At 37.0% G+C, this 21,592-nt stretch overlaps 4 protein-coding genes across 5 annotated transcripts in view; 1 reads left to right on the forward strand and 3 right to left on the reverse strand.

The window, feature by feature from the left end:
* Nucleotides 1-21,592, reverse strand: part of LOC145771977 (uncharacterized) — a 228,054-nt gene that overhangs the window by 188,359 nt on the left and 18,103 nt on the right. The window lies entirely within an intron of this gene.
* On the forward strand, nt 690-5,976 carry LOC145771915 (protein prenyltransferase alpha subunit repeat-containing protein 1-like). The gene is made up of 3 exons (XM_082583677.1): nt 690-829; nt 1,594-1,788; nt 4,147-5,976. Exons 1-3 carry the CDS (start codon nt 747-749, stop codon nt 5,168-5,170), a joined length of 1,302 nt encoding a protein of 433 aa, XP_082439803.1. The 5' UTR covers nt 690-746; the 3' UTR covers nt 5,171-5,976.
* Nucleotides 5,890-7,011, reverse strand: LOC145771916 (actin, cytoplasmic-like). Its single transcript, XM_082583678.1, has one exon. It carries the CDS (start codon nt 6,965-6,967, stop codon nt 6,095-6,097), a length of 873 nt encoding a protein of 290 aa, XP_082439804.1. The 5' UTR covers nt 6,968-7,011; the 3' UTR covers nt 5,890-6,094.
* LOC145771496 (uncharacterized) lies at nt 13,592-18,101 on the reverse strand. 2 transcript variants are annotated; one of them, XM_082583192.1, is made up of 3 exons: nt 17,877-18,101; nt 17,184-17,324; nt 13,592-13,849 (listed from the first exon to the last, which is right to left on the reverse strand). In XM_082583192.1, exons 1-3 carry the CDS (start codon nt 18,076-18,078, stop codon nt 13,635-13,637), a joined length of 558 nt encoding a protein of 185 aa, XP_082439318.1. In that variant the 5' UTR covers nt 18,079-18,101; the 3' UTR covers nt 13,592-13,634. The 2 variants fall into 2 exon arrangements, with proteins under 2 accessions (XP_082439318.1, XP_082439317.1); XM_082583191.1 differs by having other exon boundaries at nt 17,181-17,324.

Consider the following 21,592-nt stretch of genomic DNA (forward strand, 5'->3'; position numbering starts at 1 on the left):
CTCGAGGTGGGCTTGGTAAGTGGATACAATGAAGAATATTGAACTTTTTAATGTAAGCCATCATTTCTCAACCAAGGGTGCTGAAATCAAGTTTTGGAATTGTTCAGTAATATTAACAAGTATATTTCACTTTGGTAATTATAGCCAGATGTCCACCATGAAAAATTTATTAAAATAGCTGCAGTAGTCAGATGTTAACTATAGATAAGGTATGCTGTATTGTCCAAACATTCCTAAAGGAGTAGGCTACTAGAGTCAAAACTGTGAAGAAACACTGGTGTGGAATATATGATTTTAAACTGTGGAATGGCGCGTTTCTGAGACACTGATTCAGACATATTTCAATTCGTAGACAGCTTTTTCCGGATATTTCAGACAAATGATCGAAAAGTTTCACCAATAAACGTTTCTCAACTGTTTTGTTTGCATGAGTATTGGGTATGCGTCTATGGGAAGGAAAACATGAAAACCGCCTGCCTATATGATTCCTGCCAATTTTCTAAATTAAACATTTATATGTCGTTTCTGAATTTCCAAGAAATCACTGAATCGGTCATCTCCGAATTGGGATATCTCTAAATTGGCATGTTTGAACAGTCCCCAGACTGGATAAACTGTTAGATGACACAGTTGATTGTCTTTGTAAGGTGTTAAAATATTTTATGATATAACTCCAGATATATTTTGAATTAAGAAGCTTGCTTAGACAAAAATTTAAGCATATATCAACAAACATTTGTCATAGAATGACCCAATCTAAAGATTGTGAAGAATTTGGAAGGCGATTACTTGCTGACTTTAACAATGCTTTTTGTCAATTGAAAAACATGTGAGTTGTGGTCTACATTCTATGGAGACACTTTTTGCTGTGCCTGTGCAACATTGTTAATGTAAAATTTGGATTATCTAAAAACAGAACTTTAAAATAATTTGAAAAAAAAACTCTTTCAATGCCATGATTCAGTACTATAAGTTTGAAAATCAAATCCACTGATACATTACTTTTGTTTGAAATCACCAAATTTAGTAGGTGTGAGTTGCCAGGTCATACCAAAAAATTATATATATCAGTGGTACTCAATAGTCAATACCTTTCCTCAGAACTCATTGAATTAAAATAGTGTGATATCAGTAAAAACAAGGGCTAATTGACTATACCAGGGGTGGGGAACCTGCGGCCCGCCGGCCGAATGCGGCCTGCGTGACTGTTCCATGTAGCCCGCGTCAAAATTTCTTTACCCAAAATAGATTGAAACAACAGCTCAAAAAAGAGTAGGCTCTGCATTCTCAGTACGGTATATTGCGAATGGCCTTCTATGACTACTTAATCCATCATAAAATAAAAACTTTCAGCCATCCCACTAGCTGTGAAAGTGAAATATATAAATCATTGTCTACTTCGCTGCATTTTTATCTGTAAATAAAATTTCAAAATTTTTAGTGGCCCGCATGTGTTACTTCTCATTTTATGTGGCCTGCAATACTAAAAATGTTCCCCACCCCTGGACTATACCTTTTGAGTGATAATAAATTTCAGTATATATATATGTTGTTTTTGTTTACTATTCTTTATTAATATTATTGGTGTTGTAGAAGTGAGGTGGGCACCATCTTCACTGAAGAAAATCAATTAGAAACAAACATGTGTCCTATCCATATTGAAGAAAACTGCATTGGAGTTGAAAAATGGTGCATCAAGTATTTATATACATTTGCTTATCATCAACTTTGCCAACATTTTAACAAGAAAACTACAAACGATCTTGCAACCGTAAATGACTTAATAAGGTAAGTTAACTTTATTATTGTTATTGAGCATTGTAAGATTAAACATTATGCAAAAAACTGTTTTCATTGACGACCTATATGCATGGTACTGCTATTTTGTATTGTATGTTCAATTCATGTTGCCAAATTATCATATCACACTTTACTTTTTCACGTTATTGTTAGGAATGTCAATTGAAAGACATTTGTTTCTCTAAATTCACATTCGACTGCTTATATGCATAGAAATTTTCTGTAATAATTATATATGCCTTTAAAGTGCCCCTGACAGGTTGGACCCAAGCATAGTAACCTTTCTAAGCATTTTTTAGCGCAGAATTATGCTTAGCGAACTTTTTAATCTTAACCTCGAAGCTCGACTGGTTAGGGCGAAATTTATACAAAACGACTGCTTAGCAGCGCCACCACTGGCAAATCTCTATATTTCACTGCTCTGGGACGACTTTGGTGGAATTACATCATCCTGGGTGGGCGTCGTTAGCGACGGATAAAACAAATGCTTTCTAGATGTAATTGGTGGATCATAGTTTGGTCGGAGTTAGTACAAGCGGTTGCTTTTTTCAAAGATTTATTGCTTTTTGCAGTTTAATACAACTGTACTGGATGCGTTCCTACAAAACCTAAAATATACTTGAATTGAAAAATGAAGAAATCGTACGAATCATCATTCATATTTAATTCATCACTAATTCACTATTCATAAATAAATAAAAGTTCTCTCTCATAATGTGCCTTCAGTTGGCCATTGAAATCTGATGTAATGGCCATCTGGACTTGGAAAATTGTTTCGGATTCGCCAAAAATGCATGACGGCAGCACAATCCGATTGTTGCTTCCGAGAGCATCACCTAGTAGCCTAGTATCCACTCCAATACATGCCTGTTAGCGACTAATTACTGATTCTGCCTGCAAGGAAATAAAATCACTTCTTTTAGTGTGCATTCTTTAGCGTTTAGGGTCCTTACTCTTTTGATAGGTCTCCGTTTTCTCCTTTCGGTTTATTGTTTTTTCTCCAGTTCTTCCTGCTTCTCATTAAAAAAGTACCCAGAAGTGCAGGATGTAAGTGTGCCTCAAAATCGGTCAAATTGGTAACACAGCTAGATACGTCTTTCTTCAAAAGTTCTTTCGTCTGTGGCACTTCATGGCAACATACACATTCATTGGGCTGAGGCATAGACTCGCACTTGTGACAAACTCACCACCTAGAGTTCCCAGCACGCCACTCATTGCTGGGAAGATCCAAATCGGGTTGGTGGTGTTAACAAAATCATTTCCAGTAAAGTGAAGAGAACATAGACGACTAGTTTTGTATGGCCCATCCCACTTTCGAACACTTGAAGAAAATTTTAACTATTTTCTTTTCAGCACCTTGTTTTGTTTGAAAACGCGAAAAGATAGCACAGGTGTTTGCCACGACACTGTCACATAAACAGCAATTTGCAGGCATCGCCTCAACCATAAATTACGAGTACGGTATTGTTTGTGAGATACTGCTGTTACACTGCAAATGGCTATAGCCAGATTAGGACAAATAAAAAATTATCAAAATTGTAGCCCTACAAGAGGTTAAAAAAACTGCAATTTCAAATAAATTGAGATGTTGTTTGATAAAAATAAACTCAACCTATTTGATCTAAACCTGATAGTAATAATAAGTCGACTTTTTCATTTCGGTAATTCTCATTTTGCAGATTCTTTAGACCAACAGAGCCCCCACACATTGACGTTTTGCAGTAGTCCTACCATACCTTACCAACTCACCACAGAGAAAGAAAGTATCTTTCCCACCCATGGTGACGTCACAGCGGTGTTGCGTTTTTATTTTCGCAATTGAATGAGTACCAGATTCGTTAAAAGTAAACGAAAGTTGACAAGCGTGTAACTTAGTAGCCTGTTGATATTTTTTACGATTTGCTGGTCAGGGAAGTTTGTTAGTGTCATCTCTTTGGTATCTTAGGTAAATTTAGCGAATTTATTTTCCTGTCAGGGGCACTTTAAGTGGAAATGCAAATAGTGTTGGTGTTATTGACATTACTCTGTAAACTTATTATAATATTGAGATCCGCTTAATTGAACCACTAAACTGTTGTACAGTTTTTTTCCCCGTAAGGACCACTCGTGCAAAATGCAAGGGTTTTATCCTTCATGGTTGTTTATACACATGAAATTGTATAATATACTGTTAAAAGCATAAGCCGTTTTTTTATTATGAAGATAATAAATTATCTGATTCAGACAATCACATGTATCGGTTAAACACATAAAAATCCTTGTAAATTGTCTACCGGTATGCGATTAACTGATTTCGTTTTACATTATGAAATGATTAACTGTGAAAACATTATTTTCTTGTTTTAGGTGTGTTGTTATTTTTTGTGCTGATTGCACATCTGCTTGGAATCTTAAAAAACAGATTCATAACAAAATATCAAAACAACCTTTCTCTCAGCATCATCTCTTTGAAGATTTGAAAGTGACTACTCTTGCTTTAAAGCGACACCCTAAGAGCACAGAAGCGTTTGCTCACAGACGTTTTCTGCTCAAACAAATACTCACTGTCGTCGAAAAACAACATTTTGTTATTGGTCAAAATGCGTTCTTGCAGAAAGTATGTTCAAACTGCAATAAAACTGTGATGCTTCAAAGCTGGTTGAATAGTGAAGAAGAATGTGGATTAACAAGCAACGGTTTGCAACTTGTTGAGGAAGAAATCAAATTGTGTACTCAGGCCGCTGAATGGCATATTTGCAATTACAGTGCTTGGAGTCATAGAGTTTGGATTCTTACCAATGTCTTACTGCCTTGTTTATTCCAACGTATAACTGGTAATGAAACAAACGATCGTTATGACACAGTGGCTTTCAAAATAATTGACATGATCTCGGCAGAACTAAAGGACACTTCTTGGTGGATTGAGCTACATGTATCAGACCATTCGTGTATGGCCTATGCTCAATTCGTTTTCAAGTGCTTAACTTGTATATGTGCTGTTCAAAGCGAGGCCCTTTGCAGTTGTAGCAACATTCCCAGCATCTGGGGGCGCTTGAAGAAATATCCCACCTTAAACCTAAGTCAATTGTTGAGCACCAATTTGCGACAAAACGCTGAATTATTGCTGCTCCATCGAGGAATTCACGAGGCATTGTGGTCTCACAGACGTGGACTGTTGTTGCAGTATCACAAGTTTACACGTTTTGTATTGAGCGCAATACTAACAGACGATAATCACATACAAAACATTGATGAATTGTATTCTTTAGCAAGTGAGGAACAATTTTGTGATAATTTTGTTGGTGATAAGTACTATACAGCTATTGATTCAACTGCTAAAACATTTGCTATGAAGCATTTGAAGTTTTATAAGAGATTTGTAATAACGTAACTTTACTTTTTTGGTAATCAAAAATATCATTTGTCATCCGATTATGAAGTAAAGAAGAAGAGAAGTTGTAACTTAAACTAGATATCTTAACTGGTGTAGTTTCTATTAACTAATTATTTATTATCAATTAGTAATTATGCTTTCAAGCGAATATTCATGTGAATTACCTTAAAAAATAACTTTTTATTTTGTTTGTTGTTCTATTGTGATAGATGATCTAAACTGGCCAAATGGCGATCCGCCATTTGGCGATGCCTGTTCGCTGTTCTATAGGTTTGCGATGATACGTTCGAAACGTGGATGATAATAAGTGTTGACCGAAAAGTTACTTAGCTTTTATTTAAACTCACTGTTTGCAGCCTGTCCATTGTCCATGCTGGTGTCACATGCTATGTGTGTTCTAACTTTGTAATTGCAATCATTTTGTTTAGAATTTTGAGTATTTTTAATTGCAGAATGGAAAGCAATTGATCACTTTTCCATTGCAATCACTCCATTCATGAATTACAAAGAAAACGTGAATGCAAAGTCACTAAAACATGATTTAGCAGTATGTTCATTTTGTGCAACATTAGGCCTACATGTATAGTCACGGCAGTAGCCTATACCTTCCTTCGTGTTGGTGCAAAGATAAATCTAAAGAAATCTTTTCCGTAGCAGTTTGTTACATGAGCTTACTTCTAGACGTCACTCAATGATATGCTTGCTTTAATCCTATCGATCCACGTGATGATATGGTTTGGCGCAGTTGCAAACGAGAATACACCCTGCGACATATTGTTAGTTTCATATTTACATCTTTTCAAAGTCTTTAGTTTCTGGTGAATAAGTATCGCCAAATCGAATACTTTTGAAGTTATTACAGGAAACGTCGTGGAATGTGATGATTCATTTCAACAAATGGAATTGTTTACATACATTTGTTTACAAACACTTCTTGTGAACTATTCCCGGCCCGTTTTCATCGTATTCCTGTTTGGTGATCCACATCTTTTGAAAATCGGGGAGGGTTGCTAGAATTGAACCACCTATCCAGGAAGAGTGCTCGGCTGCAGGTGGGTCGATGACTTTAACGTGTTTGCTTGATGCCTGTAAGCTCACTTCCTTCTCCATGCGTTCAGGAAATCCTCGAAACTTGGTGGATCCACCACTTAGGAGGATATTTTCATACATCATTTGTTGAAGTTCTGGCTCACATCCAGCAATTGCCTGATTAAGAAACTCTGCAATCCCTGGAGAGTCCATGTTGATTTGAGAAGGGTGGAAAAGCAGTTCCGGACATTGTATTCGCTCTGGACCTACAATGATGTTTTTACCGTCTGGTAGAGTGTAGCTCAGTTTTGAAACTTTATCACCCTGCAACTCGTCTTCAAAATTAAGTGCAACATAGCAACACTTTTCTTTAATAAGCTGAACTTCTTTATAATCTGACTTACTAGAAAATGAATAACCACGGTCGTGTAGCCTCTTCATTAAGTTGTCCGTAATGTCACGACCGGCGAGAAAAGTATGAAATTTGCCTCGTTCTTTAGCGTATCCTCCACACACGGGTACAGCAAGCGAAACCGCATCACCACAATTGAAAACTATTCCTTCAGTCCGCCCAGATGCATACAGAGAAGCAACTTCCTGTGGAATGAGATAAGCAGCTCTGGTGGCAAAAGTTTCGAACATCAATTGAATTGTTTTTTCTCTGTTAATTTTCGGATTGCGCGTGGGCTCTGTCAATAGCACGGAATAGTTTTCAGGGGAAACATTTAACTTTTGGACAAGAATGTGATGCCACAATTTTTCCATGTCATTCCAGTTTGTAATAAGTCCATGTTCTATTGGATGGTACACATGGAGGTTTCCCATGCTTTGAGCTTCTTCTCCTACGTAATAGTCTTTCAGTGTATTTGCTGCACCGGAATCTGGCTTTCCTATTACAGACGGAATGACCATCGACGGCGACTGCTCTCCAGCGCATCCTGCGGCGCAAGTGTACGAAGCATTATCGATAACAATTATTGGTCCCGTCATGACTCGGACAAATAGCTTACAAAGCTAAAGTTTAATCTTAGTTTTGTGTTTCTAGCCTATTTGAAACAAAAATAGTTCGTTATGGCGCGAAACCTCTTCGTAGGCCGCCTATTCGTTACGCTTCTAAGTAGGCTATACTATACTAACATTTGCTGAAGAATTTTTGCATATTAAATTCCCAAAGTGGGCAAAGGCATATAGCAGTTTAATCTAAATGCGAAATTCATAAAAAGGCATCGTGAAATTCCAAGTGCATGGCCTTGTCCGTGTTCTAAGATTTATAAATTATTTAGTCTTTCACGTGCAGTAAGCTATTCAAAATAAAGATAGATATCAAAAAAGAAATATACATTCGTTTTTTGTAAAGATTCTTTTGTCATGATATTGTTGTCTTTGAAGGCGAAATTGATTTTTTAAATATAATATTACTTTAGCCTTCCTTTCTTAGGTTTTTAATTCAGGCCTGGTTAATTTAATCACTGTTCATCGACTACCTTTTACTAAAAATTGATCCCCCATGACCATGTGCATCAACTAAAGCCGGCTACTAAACCTCCATATTTCAACAGTTGCCTGCTCTGCTTATCAAAGGTTGGCATCATGATTAGCCCGACTCTACGTTTTCTATTGAGGAACAACTTAAGCTTACGAGCTACAGGCACACGAGTGATAACGCTAACACATCTTGAGTCATCAAACTATAGTTTGAAACCAAACTGGAACAAAGGTACAAACAACAAATTGTTATTCGTATCAGTCCGGTTTTCTGGTGAATTGATTTGCTTGCCTGCGCTATAGTAGCTGGCTTATCTCAAAGCGCCACATGCTATTGACATGATGCAGATTGCACACTAATCACGCATTTCCTGAATCTCTTCAGTCAAGTCAAAGCAGTCGATTAAATATTTGCAGCAATTCATATTCCACAGAGCATGTCATCAACAGAATGATCGATTGCTAATGTTGCATAAGATCTAGTAAAGTAAAAGCGCCATAAAAATTATATCTTACGAAAAACCCACTGAAACATACCCCACCCATGATTAACAGGTTGATATGTAGGCTATTCTAGTAGGCTATGTAGCCTATAGCAGGTATTCTTAAAGTTTGCCTCAAAACTCCCAGTGGGTAGGGAGAATTGATGTTGGGGGTAGGCTATATTCAACAGTGTTTGGGACGTTGGAACTTGTAATGTATACTGTATACCTAACTGCAATTAAAACATCTCAAAACAAAAAAATAGTTGGCGTTTCATTGATGATGCTATAGAGCTATAGGTAATCTAGGCTATTAAGCTACGATATCCTTCACCGATGTCGTTACTTTTTGCTACGGTTCGTTATCCACTCCTTCCTGACCTAAAAGCCAACTTAAATCAACACCCACTTTTCTCAAACTTTTCTGAAATTATTTAGAAAAGCTGACATAAGACCTTTCATAAATTTCTTTAACTTATGAAAGATTTCGTTTCGACCAATAATTTTGTTTGTGTGTGTAATAATTTAACAGTAGGTACTAAATAGCTTCGCCATTCACCAACTTGCAAAGTGTGGTATTTAGTGGCGCCGCCTGACCTTCAACAATGGGGGGGCAAAATATTGACAGTGCAAGAAAAAAAAAGACAGTAGCGTAGTCAGGGATTTTGAAAGGGTGGGTGTTAATGGGCGAAGCCCAACGGCGTCTTCGCCGAAGCCGACACTCAGCGGTGGGGGGTCTGGGGGGCCACCCCCAAAAAATTATGAAAAATTACTTTCAGTTTGGTGCATTCTGAGAGCATTTTCAACAAAATTGTTGGTATGAATATTCCTGTAAAATGGTGCTGTCCGGTAGCATAGCAAAAGGATAAGATCATATTTTCTTCGGCATTTTTCGGAAATAAAGCTAAGTCTCTATGTTTTCTTGTTGCAAATTCCAGGCTGAGATATTTGAATGTTTGGTATTGGCAAAACTCGCTCTTTTAATGCAGTTTCGTTTAAAATTAGGCAAACTTTGTTTTAGAGACATAGGTTGATTGCTTTTTTTTTGCGAGATTATTACAGTTTCATTATTTATCAATTTTCTCCTTGGTTGATCCAAAAAGCGATCTTATTCCGATAAGTCAATTACTTTTATGCTTTAAAAGTCCACCCAAAGTTTAGAAAATGTAACGTCATACATCTTGATGAGTGTCAAACAAAAAGCTTTGAGACAATGAAGTTACTTTATTTCTGATATATTCAAGTTTTGTATAACGAATAGCTGTTTAGACGTTAATCTAGATCGAACAAGCGATCTCAGCAGTTACAGATGGCTTGCATCTTTGCACAGTTTGACGTGAAATTACATCATAGGCTAAAGCTTTTCTTGCAAACAATGTATTAACATCCGTAAATTCATTTGAAAGGTTGAAACCCCCAAACCACCCTCCCTTGGCTACGCCACTAGTGCAAGACAGTGATATATTATTTAATTTCTCTTGTTTTCTACTGCTATTGTCTACTGCAGGGGTGGCCAACACGTCGATCGCGATCGACCGGTAGATCGCCAAGTTTCAACCGGTAGATCGCGCCAGATTTTGTTTTGACAAAATTCCTAAAACGCGCATTTTTCAATCAAAATCCTGAGAGAAAATTTGTAGATCAACTCAGACAATACACTTGGTTACATTATGTATAAAAACAGAATAGCCTACCTATCTTTCACGCCTATGAAACCATAATTTTATTGTTGTGTAACAAGTAGGCCTACGAACATCAAAGGTTAAAAATCGAAATAGTCTGAAAAATAGGTGTCTTGGCGAAAAAATAGCAGTAACTTTCCAGTTTGATTGTTGCTTGCGTTAGAAAAGGCTTGTTATTTAGCCTACCTCGGTTGCAGTGCCGGTCTTGGGGTCTATTCCGGGCCCTGGGCGGAATATGCTTTGCGGGGCCCAATGACAATGATCCAATTCAGTAGCATAGCTGGGTATTTTGAAAGATGAAGCGGGGATTTGACGGTCATCGAGCGTAGCCTGGCGGCATGATCACCGAAGACGACACCCAGCGCTGGGGGGTCTGGAAGGCCTCCCCCAGAAATTTTTGAAAAATTACTTTGAATTTGAGGCATTCTGAGAGCATGTTCAACAAAAATTTGTGTATGAATATTACTGTAAAATGGTGCTGTCCGGTGGCATAGCAAAAGGATAAGATCATGCTTTCTTTGACATTTTTTGGAAATGAAGCTATGTCTCTATGTTGAGTCTGGATGCAACCTATTTCGTTCCTAGAAAAATTCGTACCTCGATTTTGTATCCTGAAATCGGAGTAACAAAATCAAATTTCGACCTGTTTTGTCCCCTGAAAAGATCAAGAGAAATTTTGAAATGTTTGCGGCAACTCCGATCAGCGACTTCGGCTCTGTTGTTTTTTTTCTCGATCTTTTCAGGGTACGAAATGTTCAGGGGACAAAATAGGTTGCACCCGTTGAGTCTCTATGTTTTCTTGTTGCTAATTCCTTTGTTGAATTCACTTCTTGAATTTTTCCATTGGAAATGATAAAATTACTGCATTTTCTAAGTAACTTGCGGGCCCCCTAATTTGCGGGCCCTGTGCGATCGCATGGTTTGCACACCCCAAAGACCGGCACTGATCGGTTGTTATGTTTATTGCAGTCTAATCCTAGTCCAGTCTAATCTACAGTAGCCTACCAAACTAACTTATTCTTCCTTTTCGTATAAACTTCTGGGACCGAGAATTTATCCTTTTATCTTCAACGTTTCACGGTGCTTTCGAACTACACTGGAAGGCTACTAAAAGCAGCCAGTCATTGATTTTATCATCCAAGACACGCACACCTTTCCTTCCATTAGGTGGCTTGAACATAGTACAATCGTTGAATATGTGGTCTGTTCCTCAGCACCATATTCACAAGAAGAGGTCATTTCCCATTGGTGCATGGTTGAGCGGAAAAGCCCGACGCCCATGCGAAGATTTTTTGGCCTAACCACGCCAATCTCGGTAGCGTCATGCAGATGGGGCGGGTGTCGGCTTCGAAGATGAACGAATGGAATCTGGCTGTACTTGACTTCCATTCAGATTTTACTTAAGGTCTGCCCAATTAGCCACTGAGATGTTTTGTTTGTCAGCTTCTTTCAGCAAACGTTGAGCGCCTGGCAGGATGGGGTATCTTGATTTCATATGATGGGAGGTAAATTAACAGAAACTTGAATAACTGATCAGTGCTGACAATGGTAAATGTGTGATAAATGTAAATCCATTTACAGTAAAAGTGTTACAACAAAAAAGTTGCTTAGTAACTTCATCACCGACCGGTCGATCTTTAGTAATTAAGAAATTTTCCAGTCGATCGCAAGCGATGAGAAGTTGGCCACTCCTGCACTGCAATATAGCCTACCAAAAGTCCCACATTTTTGACATGTCTGATCTGTTGAAAAAAATAAAATTCAAAATAAAACACAGTTTGATTCCGTATGGGACTTGCAACTGCCATGGCCAGCGAAATTCTACGTACCGGTAGCTTTTTTCCAGATTGAAAAACCATTTTTTACAAATGCACTTTCTGATTATCCAACAGTCTGTTAGTTAAATATGCCTCATGATTTTGACTAGTCTGTTAGTTGACAGAGAAATTATCAAATACTGTACTGAAACGCGGTGAAAACGTTTTTCCATGCTTGGAAAATACAGATGTCAAAACATAGTAGACATTTCAAACGCAGAGGCGGTCACATGCGTATTGCGTAGCCTATGACATTGTGAGAATTGAGGCTAATAAAAGTTAATGGAATAAATATACTGTGACGGCTACCGGGCGTAGTTCAACTGCAATAAATACTCAGCCGGTGTTAAATGATTTTTTATTCTTAATATTTCTTCTTCCTATCCACAAAGATTTCATCAGGAAAATGCCAAATGTCAAATGATAAGTTTAAAACACAACATTAGAGAACAATTTTTACATTTCTTATTAAGATGCCAAAAATGCAGTATGACGGACAATACAGTTAAAGTCAACATGTTTCTACGTTTATTAGACGTAAAAACAAGCTTCCCTGAAATTAAAAATAATCAATTAAATCGCCAACCCCAGCCAGCTAAATCTGCTGATTTTACATTGATTCAACGTTGTAGGGCGTTGAATCGATGTAAAAAATGCACAATCTTGCTCGCGGGGACGCAAGTCTTCCAATTTAAAGGCAATAAGCAACGCAATATCTTCAGAAATAGAAGAATGAGAAAATAATTTTACTACAAGTGAAACGTATTTTAACGTCTAATAAACGTAGGAACATGTTGACTTTAGTTGCATCATTTCGTCATACTGCATTTTTTGCATCTTAATACGTATATAATTGTTCGCTCATTTTGTGTTTTAAACTTTATCGTCATTATATTGCGCATGAAATCTTCGTGTATAGGATAAAGAAACATTATGAATAAAAAATCATTTAACACCGGTGGAGCATAATTGCAGTTTAATAGAATAAACTTTAACTAATATTAACTGGACTATAACATACCAAGCTGTTGAAAACTCGACAGGGAAAGCAAAATGTGGCATCCTTAGCTTCTGAATACTCCAGCTAGAGATAGTCATCAAACCACTGGTTACTTACTGTATTACTTTAGTAGACTATGCACTGCCACCACTCAAGAACCAAGCAAGAGCCAATCTGCTGAACAGCTGGTAACAATTGTTATACGTGACAGGCAGCAGGCAAAGTACGTGAATAGAATCACAAAATCGTAGTAATAACAGCAGCAAGAAGAGAAAGTTTAAAATAAAAGAGAAAGCTTTTACCCTCCCCCTCCTAGCAACTTGAGCTGACTTCAGGTTGGGATCCAAATATTTAAAAAAATAATAACAATTTGTAAAAATATAAAAAAAATTAAAAGGATGATGTCCAAAACATTGGGGAGGCAGCTGCCCCGCCTGCCCCCCTTCTGCCGGCGCCACTGATTGATTTTGTATAGAGGTTTGTGAGCTTTAATACATCACATGAGGATCTGAAATAGTTAACTATAGAGGGTTTCTAAACCACCACTCCAGTAAAAGTAGTATAGCTTATTGTAAGCTCACGGAAGCAATACAAGTTTATGGAACAGCCATGGCTACTTAACACTTCGGTATTGTTGTTCGAGAAGGGAGCATTTTTTGGCAATTTTATGAGGATGTCTTTTATGGACAGCCCTTTTAGAAAAATGTTTACTGGACGTGGTACGTTATCGATAGCGATGAGGACACAACTTATTTATCCATTTCGCTCATCATCGTCCGACTGAATAATGTAGGCTTCCAGTAAAGAAATATTAGACTACCACGGCACACGCAAAATATTTTTAAAACATAAGCTCCTGGACATATCTAGGTACGTACCGGTACAGACAAGTCACCCTCAGCATGTCTTGCAACTAATACGTCAATTATTATTTGTAGTTTAGGCGGTAAAATATTGCAAAGGCTGTCAAGTTTCTGTCCCGTTTTCAGGGACATTATTTCTGTGACAGTTTCTTAAGGCTTGAACATATTTTACAGACATCCAAGCACTTCCAGCAGCAAGAAGGGCACATCCTGAACTAGTCCATCCGAATATATATCCAATCAGGTAGCTGAAATCTTTTGCAAATGTCTCCGAAGCCTTGGAAGTAAATATTATCACACCAATGAACCCAAAAATAGCTGAAATATAAAAATGAGACATTTAGGCTACTCTTACATTTTTCAAAAAGATTTAATTCAACAACAAGATTTTGCTTTATTTTTTGGCGTGGTTTTGTTTGCGATGTGACCAATCATTAAATTATTTATGAATGACCTGTAACATTGTGTAGGATGAAGATTTAGGCCTGCTTGGTTTTTTAAAACTACAATAGGCTATTGCCTAGTGTGTAGCAGCGGTTCTCAACCGGGAATCTGCGGTTTTCAGGAAGTGAGTAAAAGTTTCCGAATTTGCAGTTGGTTGATAAATTACGACATTTAAAAATTATTTGTGTATTAAGGGCTACAGTGATTCTCAAACTGTGCATCACTACATCTTGGTGTGTCTTTTGAAATTTCAAAGGGCATCGCACAAAAGTTTTATCCAAAGAACGAAAAACTGCTCTTTGGATACCGATTAAATGCAATTTTGCTGATGAAATTCTATCACTTTTTTCTGAAAAACAGTGTAGGCTACGCTAAAAGCTGTTTAAGAAATCTCCATTGACTTCAGATTGGGAATCACTAAACTAATTTATGAAAGCGTGGCCCAAATCTTTTAAAAGTGTTCCGCTCAGGCAATTTCTATTTAATCTATTTTGATCTAATTCTAAACAATTGTTTTTGGTTTAATTTGTTTTAAAAGAATCGTGGAAAAATAGTTTACCAAAAAGGAAAATGTTTTATCAAAGATGAACTATTAAGCTTAATGGGGAGGGCTATTCTTAGGGAAAGGCGGGAAAACGGACATGCTAACTTCAAAGTGCTCTATTTGAGCAAAAAAAAAATCAGATATCCTGGACCTATAGCGTTTATTGAATTAACATGTCACTTAACAACAACTGCCCAGAGTATGAAACTTAATGTGTTTTTATTTGTTTTGTTTATTTACAAAAAAATAATTTTTATTCTGTGTGTCCATTTTGCCTCGAGCATGGGGCAAAACGGACATAGTATAAGACCGCTTTGCCTCCAAGTTTATTTTGTTAATTATTTTCCAAGATCAAGCGATTTTTTGCCAACTTGTTAAATGAATATCCAATATCCATCCATAAAAACAGTCAAGTTTGGTGATCAATAAAATTATTTTAAAGAAAGCTTTCGCCGCCATAAAGCCAATTTCTTCAATAGTCTAATTCAAATAGAATGAAATTATAACTGTTAAACAGTGTTTGACGAATGCAATAGGCTATAATATAGCCCAGAAAGGTTATTTTCGGAGTAGGCTATACAGTGATCCATGATTCACCAATGTTTAAAACTAAAAAAGAAGCAGAAATTTTCAAAAAACACTTCACATTTTAGTAGACAAGTTTTTAGGTTTAAAGCTATTTCGACCTCTTTGCTGCCCAGTATCGCACTAAAATTTCAATTTTTGTGTGGAATATTTATTCCAGGGATATCTATCACTACGGGATTGGAAACTATGTGGAACTGAAACCAACAGGTTTCCGAGGCCAAGAAAGAAACCGCCTACTGTAACAGTAGTTCCTTAGCATTTTGCATACTGCAAATCGGATGAGGAGTGTTCAGCAATCAGTGAAATATGCTGCTGCATCATCAACTTGTTCACAGACCAATCCAGTACGAAACCAATACGTTCGCGATGTCATCAGAACTAAAACCAATAGTCATTCTGGAAATTTTTTAAGCAGCAAAGAAAATACAACATGACTGTGTCTGTATTAATGGAATACAAACAAATAAACAAACCAGGCAAGCGTAAACCTTACAATTTATAGCAGGTGAATTGATTGTTACACTTTCGGTTGTTCGTTTAGCCCAGTGATTCCCAACGTGGTCCAGGTGGACCACTGGTGATCCACCAGGAATTTCTGTTGGTCCACAGAGAGTTCTATAAATCCTTAATAAAACGTTCTTCAAAATTGTATCATTTACTACAGTAAATTATGTAAGGACTGCATACAAGTATAAGAAAATTTAGTATGTATGATTGTATGTCAGCGTGACGTAATAATCATGTTTACTTCGTGATTTTTGATCAATTTTTCTGGAAGATAAGCATAAGCTCAGTAGTTTTTGAACTTATTTTAGTAGTTGACGAGTAGGCTATTGAGCTGTTCAAGGCATAAATGAAGTGCTGGCAAGCCTAATCAATAAATCATATGTTGCTGTGATTGTTGTCGGTGCACAAAGATTGCGCTTCTGTATGGTGCAAAGTTTCTTTCGGGAGAGGAGAGCTATTCGCTGTTTCACTGAATGTTAATTAAATTATTTTAAGAATGTCACATGTTATATTTTTTCAAACGCTAAATTGAGTGCTGTATTCTGCAGTACTTTCAAATTAACAAAATGTCAAAAGCTCCTGCTGCTAAGAAAGCGAAACTGACAGCTGAGACATTACCAGACATTACCATTTTATTGAAACAATATGTGCATGATGTTTTGTTAGCATTTGAAATTAAAATTGTATGTATTCAAGTAGTTAAGGTTGAGTGTGCAAATTAATTAGTTAATTACATATTATTTTATTAAGGACCAAGATTGAACACGCCCTTGAGTTTTCTGACCTATGTGCAATACAGTTTCGAATAGTGGCGTTCATGAGGCGTTAACATAGCAAAATGGTCCATCAGATATTTTTTTTTTAAATATGGTCTATGAGCCAAAAAAGGTTGAGAATCACTCATTTAGCCTATTTTTTGGTGCCCTTTGAGGTCAATTTATGTGATTATTTATCACAGCAGAGCACAAAAAAAAGTGACCCTACTGGTGTATAAAAAGGATTTCGGTCGTTGTGGTGTAGCCTATTTACATGCATATGGCCTTTTGTGATTGCGATTTTCGTTAAATTTTTATTGTGGCCTTTTAGTAAGTTGTTTATATGGAGTTTGTTGACCTTTTAATAAGTTTTATCAATGCGTTAACCTTTTGCGAAGCTCGAAATACGCTTGGCCTAACAATATTTTTTGGTTTTTGGACTCGTTGCATTCATTCATTTTTTGAATTCTTTTTTTTTTTCTAACAGCGTAAATGTACTTTTATACATCAATTAAGTTTTAATGTGAGTGGACATTTTGTATTGTTATGGTAAAATCGAATTTTGTATAGACTATCTTTTAGTCGGCAGGCTATTTTATTTTTTTAGTCTTTCTGTAGTCGTAGTAATGTGATAACTCTACTGATGTATACCACTAGATAGAGTTTCCAATCCCGTACTTATAGATATCCCTGATTTATTCAAGTAGTTTTAGAATGTAGAGAAAAAAATTGTTATTTTTGTTTGCAGTTTTTTTCAAAAAAGTAAATGTCCGTTTTGCCACGCCTTCCCCTACTTGTCTACGTTTTATACCACCCGAAATGAAAATCCCAGCTGATATCCGTCGCAACTCCTTGTTTCCCCTCATTTGTGATGCAATCATAACAAGGTTTCCTACTCCGCATGATATGACCATCAATATAATGAATGCTTGCGTGGCTTGTATCCATGGGATCGCTAAAAAAATCGAGTTAGGGCTAGGCCAAGTACCCTATTATTCCACTTTAATGCAATATTTTAAAGCAAAGCCAATCTTGCGACAAAACTCGTCTTCCAAATGTTGTAACAAAAGTAGCTAGACATGTTGTAACCATTGTTGCCTTTTTATTAAGTTTAGTTTAGTTTTGTGTTTATTTTATAGGGTCAATAGTCCCTTGTCGACTCCGTTTAAGACAAATGTGAAGGTGAAAAATTTGTCGCAAACTCAAATTCGCAAGATGAAACTTTCCTGAGAAACCGGTTCGTTCTGAACTAACGAAATAGCCTATTGCTGCCAAACGATTTCGCTGTGTCCTTTATGAAATTTGATTTGGCAGAGAGTGCCTTGCAAAGAAAATTTGATCTTTTTTCAGAAAGTTTGACTCACAAATGAAAAAACACTAACTTTGGCACCATTGGTTATGCTTGCACCGTAACACGAGTTTTTTGTGCATTGTAAGTTTCGTATTTCCGTAAATATATGTACATGTAGGCTATGATTTTACGTCTCAAAATTCGTGGTAAGCCTACCTTGAAACCGAACACAATATCCTTCTTCAGTGCATTGCTGAGTCAATCCTACTCTTAATTTAACACTTGAATTATGACTAACCCAGTGACCATTAGTGCTGGATATCCCATTCCCAAACCCAATCCACCCAAACACCGATGATACAGTACGAAAAATTACTTCATTACGTAATTCAGGCGTGCATTGCATTCTTCCACCCATGCCTAGTACCTACTACCTAGTAGTCATACCCACAATAGTAATTTTTAATTGGAATTATTAAAATAAAAAAATGCTTTTATAACGAAACAATGCTGCATTTTATGACACACAGGTAAAAATAAACGTAATTTAATGTAAAAGTACCGTAATTTAGGAGCAAAATGGTTGGAATGCCTGGTTACTCTGATAAAAAAAGAGCCCAAAATGTAGATACTAAGCTCGCTATAAATGTAGGCTGCTGAATATAAAATAAGTGCTATAAACATTTATTTGTTCGCTACGTTAAACGTTTGTTTGCTGAACATGAGCTTAGTATCTACTGTACATTTTGGGTTCTTTATTTTTTGATTACCGTAGGGGAACGTTCAAATATTACGTAACTCCTTCGAGGGGGAGGGGGGTTTATGCAAAGCGTTACGTTAGCGTCACATCGGGGGGGAGGGGGTTCAAGCAAAACGTTACGAAACGCTTTCGAGTACGGAATGGTAGTTTTTTGTGTTGAATTTGTAGTGAAAAAGCGTTACATGGGGGGGGGGGTTAAAAATTCGGAAAAAAAGCGTTAGGCTACATAATATTTGAACGTTCCCTAGGTTCTTATTAACGTTGTGATGATATACGCCCTTCGTTTTTAAAGACCACAATTCTACATCAGGCTTTGAAAGCCTACGTGGTTGGTAGCAAAGGTGTACCGCACAGGAGCCGGAGGTTTGAAGTAAGGTACCCTTCCTTAATAAGGCCTGCCTTTTTAATTTTGTCGCAAATTGATCATGAAATGAAATAAGCGGGTACCAATGTGTGTTTTATTGTGTTTTAGCATCATTAAAGCACTTCTTTAGAATGATTTTAATAACATATTGACCACAGTTTTAAAATTATAGTTGATTTGCTAGTTATTTCTGAGTGGGCCTTAAAAGGGCACCATTGCCTTAATATGGCCAGCCTTCTAAACTCAATTTTTTGAGCCATAAATTGCGGGAAAGAAAACAATACACAACATCAAAACAGTGAAAAATCCCAAAAACAATTTAGTTACCATAGTTTATTACAAAAAGAAATGCTAGACTTCACGTAGTGAGGTTATGTAAGTTCTTTTCCAATCAATCGTAAGCTCGTGCAAACAAGTTTTTTTTTTCAATCACAAGTTCAAATAAATTTCTCCAAAGAAATTCTTTTTCAACAATAAAACATTTACATACCGTATCACAATCAGGGCATATAAATTCATCATCATCTTTTGTTAAACCAACACAGTCTTCATGGTTGCCTACCATATTTTACAACTTTCACGTTGCCTCATGTCGGAGACTGTACTTTCTAAACATACCGAGCAACACCAATCTCCTACACTTGGACGTCTTTGCATATTTAGTGTTTTCCCCTTTCGTTTTGCTTTTTCTCTCCCTTTTCCATACGTGCCAAACAGAGACTTCGATACAGTTGTTGCTCGATAATTAATGCTCCTTTTTCTTTGCCCCCGCTCTTGTTTAGGGTATTTGCTGAAGGTGTAGCCACTAGCCATCATACTATGACATGGTGTTGATATGGGGGCTGTGTTGAAATCCTATGACTTGTTGATGGTTGAGGAGAGATCCCATGACTTGTTTATATTTGTGGAGACATCTCATGACTTGTACGGTTGTTGAGACATCTTTATAACTTGTTGATATTTGTGGAGACATCTCATGACTTGTTAACGATTGTGGAGACATTCCATAACTTGTTGATATTTGTGGAGACAATCATGACTTGTTGACGGTTGTTGAGACATCCCACAACTTGTTGGTGGCTGTGAAAACATGTCATGACTCGGTGATGGCAGCTGAGATTGGTCACCGACTGTATGGTCAATGTTGGTGACATCACTTGGAACAAAGACATGGTCAGCAGTAGCCTTGTTATCAAATGAAAAAATTCCAAATCTTAATAAAAGCGAAACCCAATTTTCGCTAAACAGGTAAGTTATTTTGTGCCCTAACCACATGGTGGTGATGTTTTGATCTGAGGTTGTGCTTGTTAGCTGCCAGTAAGGGAGTATCAAATGCACTGTCTTTCTTCTAACAGCCCTTACAAGCCCACAATTGAATGCCAAGGGTACCTGCCCTGATAAGGCCCATGGGTGATTTTGATGGGCCTTGTTAGGGCAACTCTTCACAATCAGTTTAACGTAAACTATCTAAATACACTATCCAAGAAAGGTCAATATGTCAATACACGTTGAAACTTTAGACCCTTTAGCATATCCTGAAACTCTAACAAAGGTAGAAAACAAACACCACTTACGAAACCACGCCGATAGATTAAGTAATGAACAAAATTTTACTCCTGCAAGATAGCTTTCAGAAATTTACAACTAACTCTGCTGGCATGTGGTTTCTTCTAGGAAACCAAATTACTTTTCTGTTGATTCACATGATTATCGCAGTCAATTAGATTACCACAGCTGTTCCTTGCTTGCTTTGGTTTTCCAGATATGAAAGGGTGGGCCTTATTTGGGAAGAGTACCTTATTTTGGAGCCGGAGTGGAGTATGAAATTCTTGTGAAATAGAAAAGCCGGAGTCCGATTTTTTGCCAGTTGATACTTTTAGTCTATGAAATATTTACTTTGTAAAATACTAGGCGGTGTTATTTTTGTGTAGCCTACTTCTACAGTTTTCTTTTCGAAGAAGTAATTTTTTCACTTAAAAATATGGTTTTCGTTAACCTGACTTCATACACTTCTGGTTGGTAATTCAAGCATGGATTGGATACAAAGATGGCTGGTGAGGCCAATGAAGTCTTTGTGGCAGTTCGGACAGAAGACTGGCTGGCTGCGATTCTTATAATCTATATAGGCTACAATACAGTAGAACCTCTCATTTTATGTATTGCAGATTTAATTCCTGATGAGGACACACGTACGTGTCGAAAACGTTTGAGTTTATTATGTTATATTTTGTGTGAAATAAAGTATGCTAAACCCGCTAAAGTTACTATGTTTTATTTCTCTATAATACAGTAGAACTCGGTTAATCCGGATCTTCGCCTAATCCGGATAAAAACTGGAAGTACAAATGATTTGTAATCTTTTTCTTGAGAAACAGCTTTGGATTATCCGGATTATTTAATCCGGATCTTTGCCTATTCAGGACAAAAGTTGCGCTTTCTCTATCGCTTTATCCGGATTTGTCCGATTTTTTGTAAGTTTTCCATAGAAACTCGTCTTCGGTAACTGTTTTCAAAAGTTTTGAGTGACTACAGATTATTCCGACACGCATGTCTGAAGATATAACTTTTGCCAGTGTGTTCTTGCGTTAGACGCAGAGTCTACAAATACATTCATTTTACATGCATTTCAAAAGAACTCTATCACTGGGTCGCAAATGTGGTGATCGCGCGTCTCGGAATTGGCAGATGACCACACTAATGAGTTCAATTTCGGTGATTTTTACCGATACCCTTCTATCTAGGTACCGTCAGGCTTGATGGAACCGTCATCGGTTAATCCAGACCTTCGCCTAATCCGGATGGAATCGC

The sequence above is a fragment of the Aplidium turbinatum genome, chromosome 6 (genome assembly GCF_918807975.1).
Source record: "Aplidium turbinatum chromosome 6, kaAplTurb1.1, whole genome shotgun sequence".
Lineage (NCBI taxonomy): Eukaryota > Metazoa > Chordata > Ascidiacea > Aplousobranchia > Polyclinidae > Aplidium > Aplidium turbinatum.

Bases quoted from the DNA above. Each gene is read 5' to 3' on its own strand.
- LOC145771915 (XM_082583677.1), top strand. From the start codon at position 747: ATGACCCAATCTAAAGATTGTGAAGAATTTGGAAGGCGATTACTTGCT. The intron at 830-1,593 runs GTGAGTTGTGGT...TTGGTGTTGTAG, and splicing joins TTTTGTCAATTGAAAAACAT to AAGTGAGGTGGGCACCATCT. The intron at 1,789-4,146 runs GTAAGTTAACTT...TTCTTGTTTTAG, and splicing joins ACCGTAAATGACTTAATAAG to GTGTGTTGTTATTTTTTGTG.
- LOC145771916 (XM_082583678.1), bottom strand. From the start codon at position 6,967: ATGGAAAAATTGTGGCATCACATTCTTGTCCAAAAGTTAAATGTTTCC.
- LOC145771496 (XM_082583191.1), bottom strand. From the start codon at position 18,078: ATGGGTGGAAGAATGCAATGCACGCCTGAATTACGTAATGAAGTAATT. The intron at 17,325-17,876 runs GTAGGCTTACCA...CGATTTTTTTAG, and splicing joins ATATTGTGTTCGGTTTCAAG to CGATCCCATGGATACAAGCC. The intron at 13,850-17,180 runs GTATAAAACGTA...TTTATATTTCAG, and splicing joins TGGGATTTTCATTTCGGGTG to CTATTTTTGGGTTCATTGGT.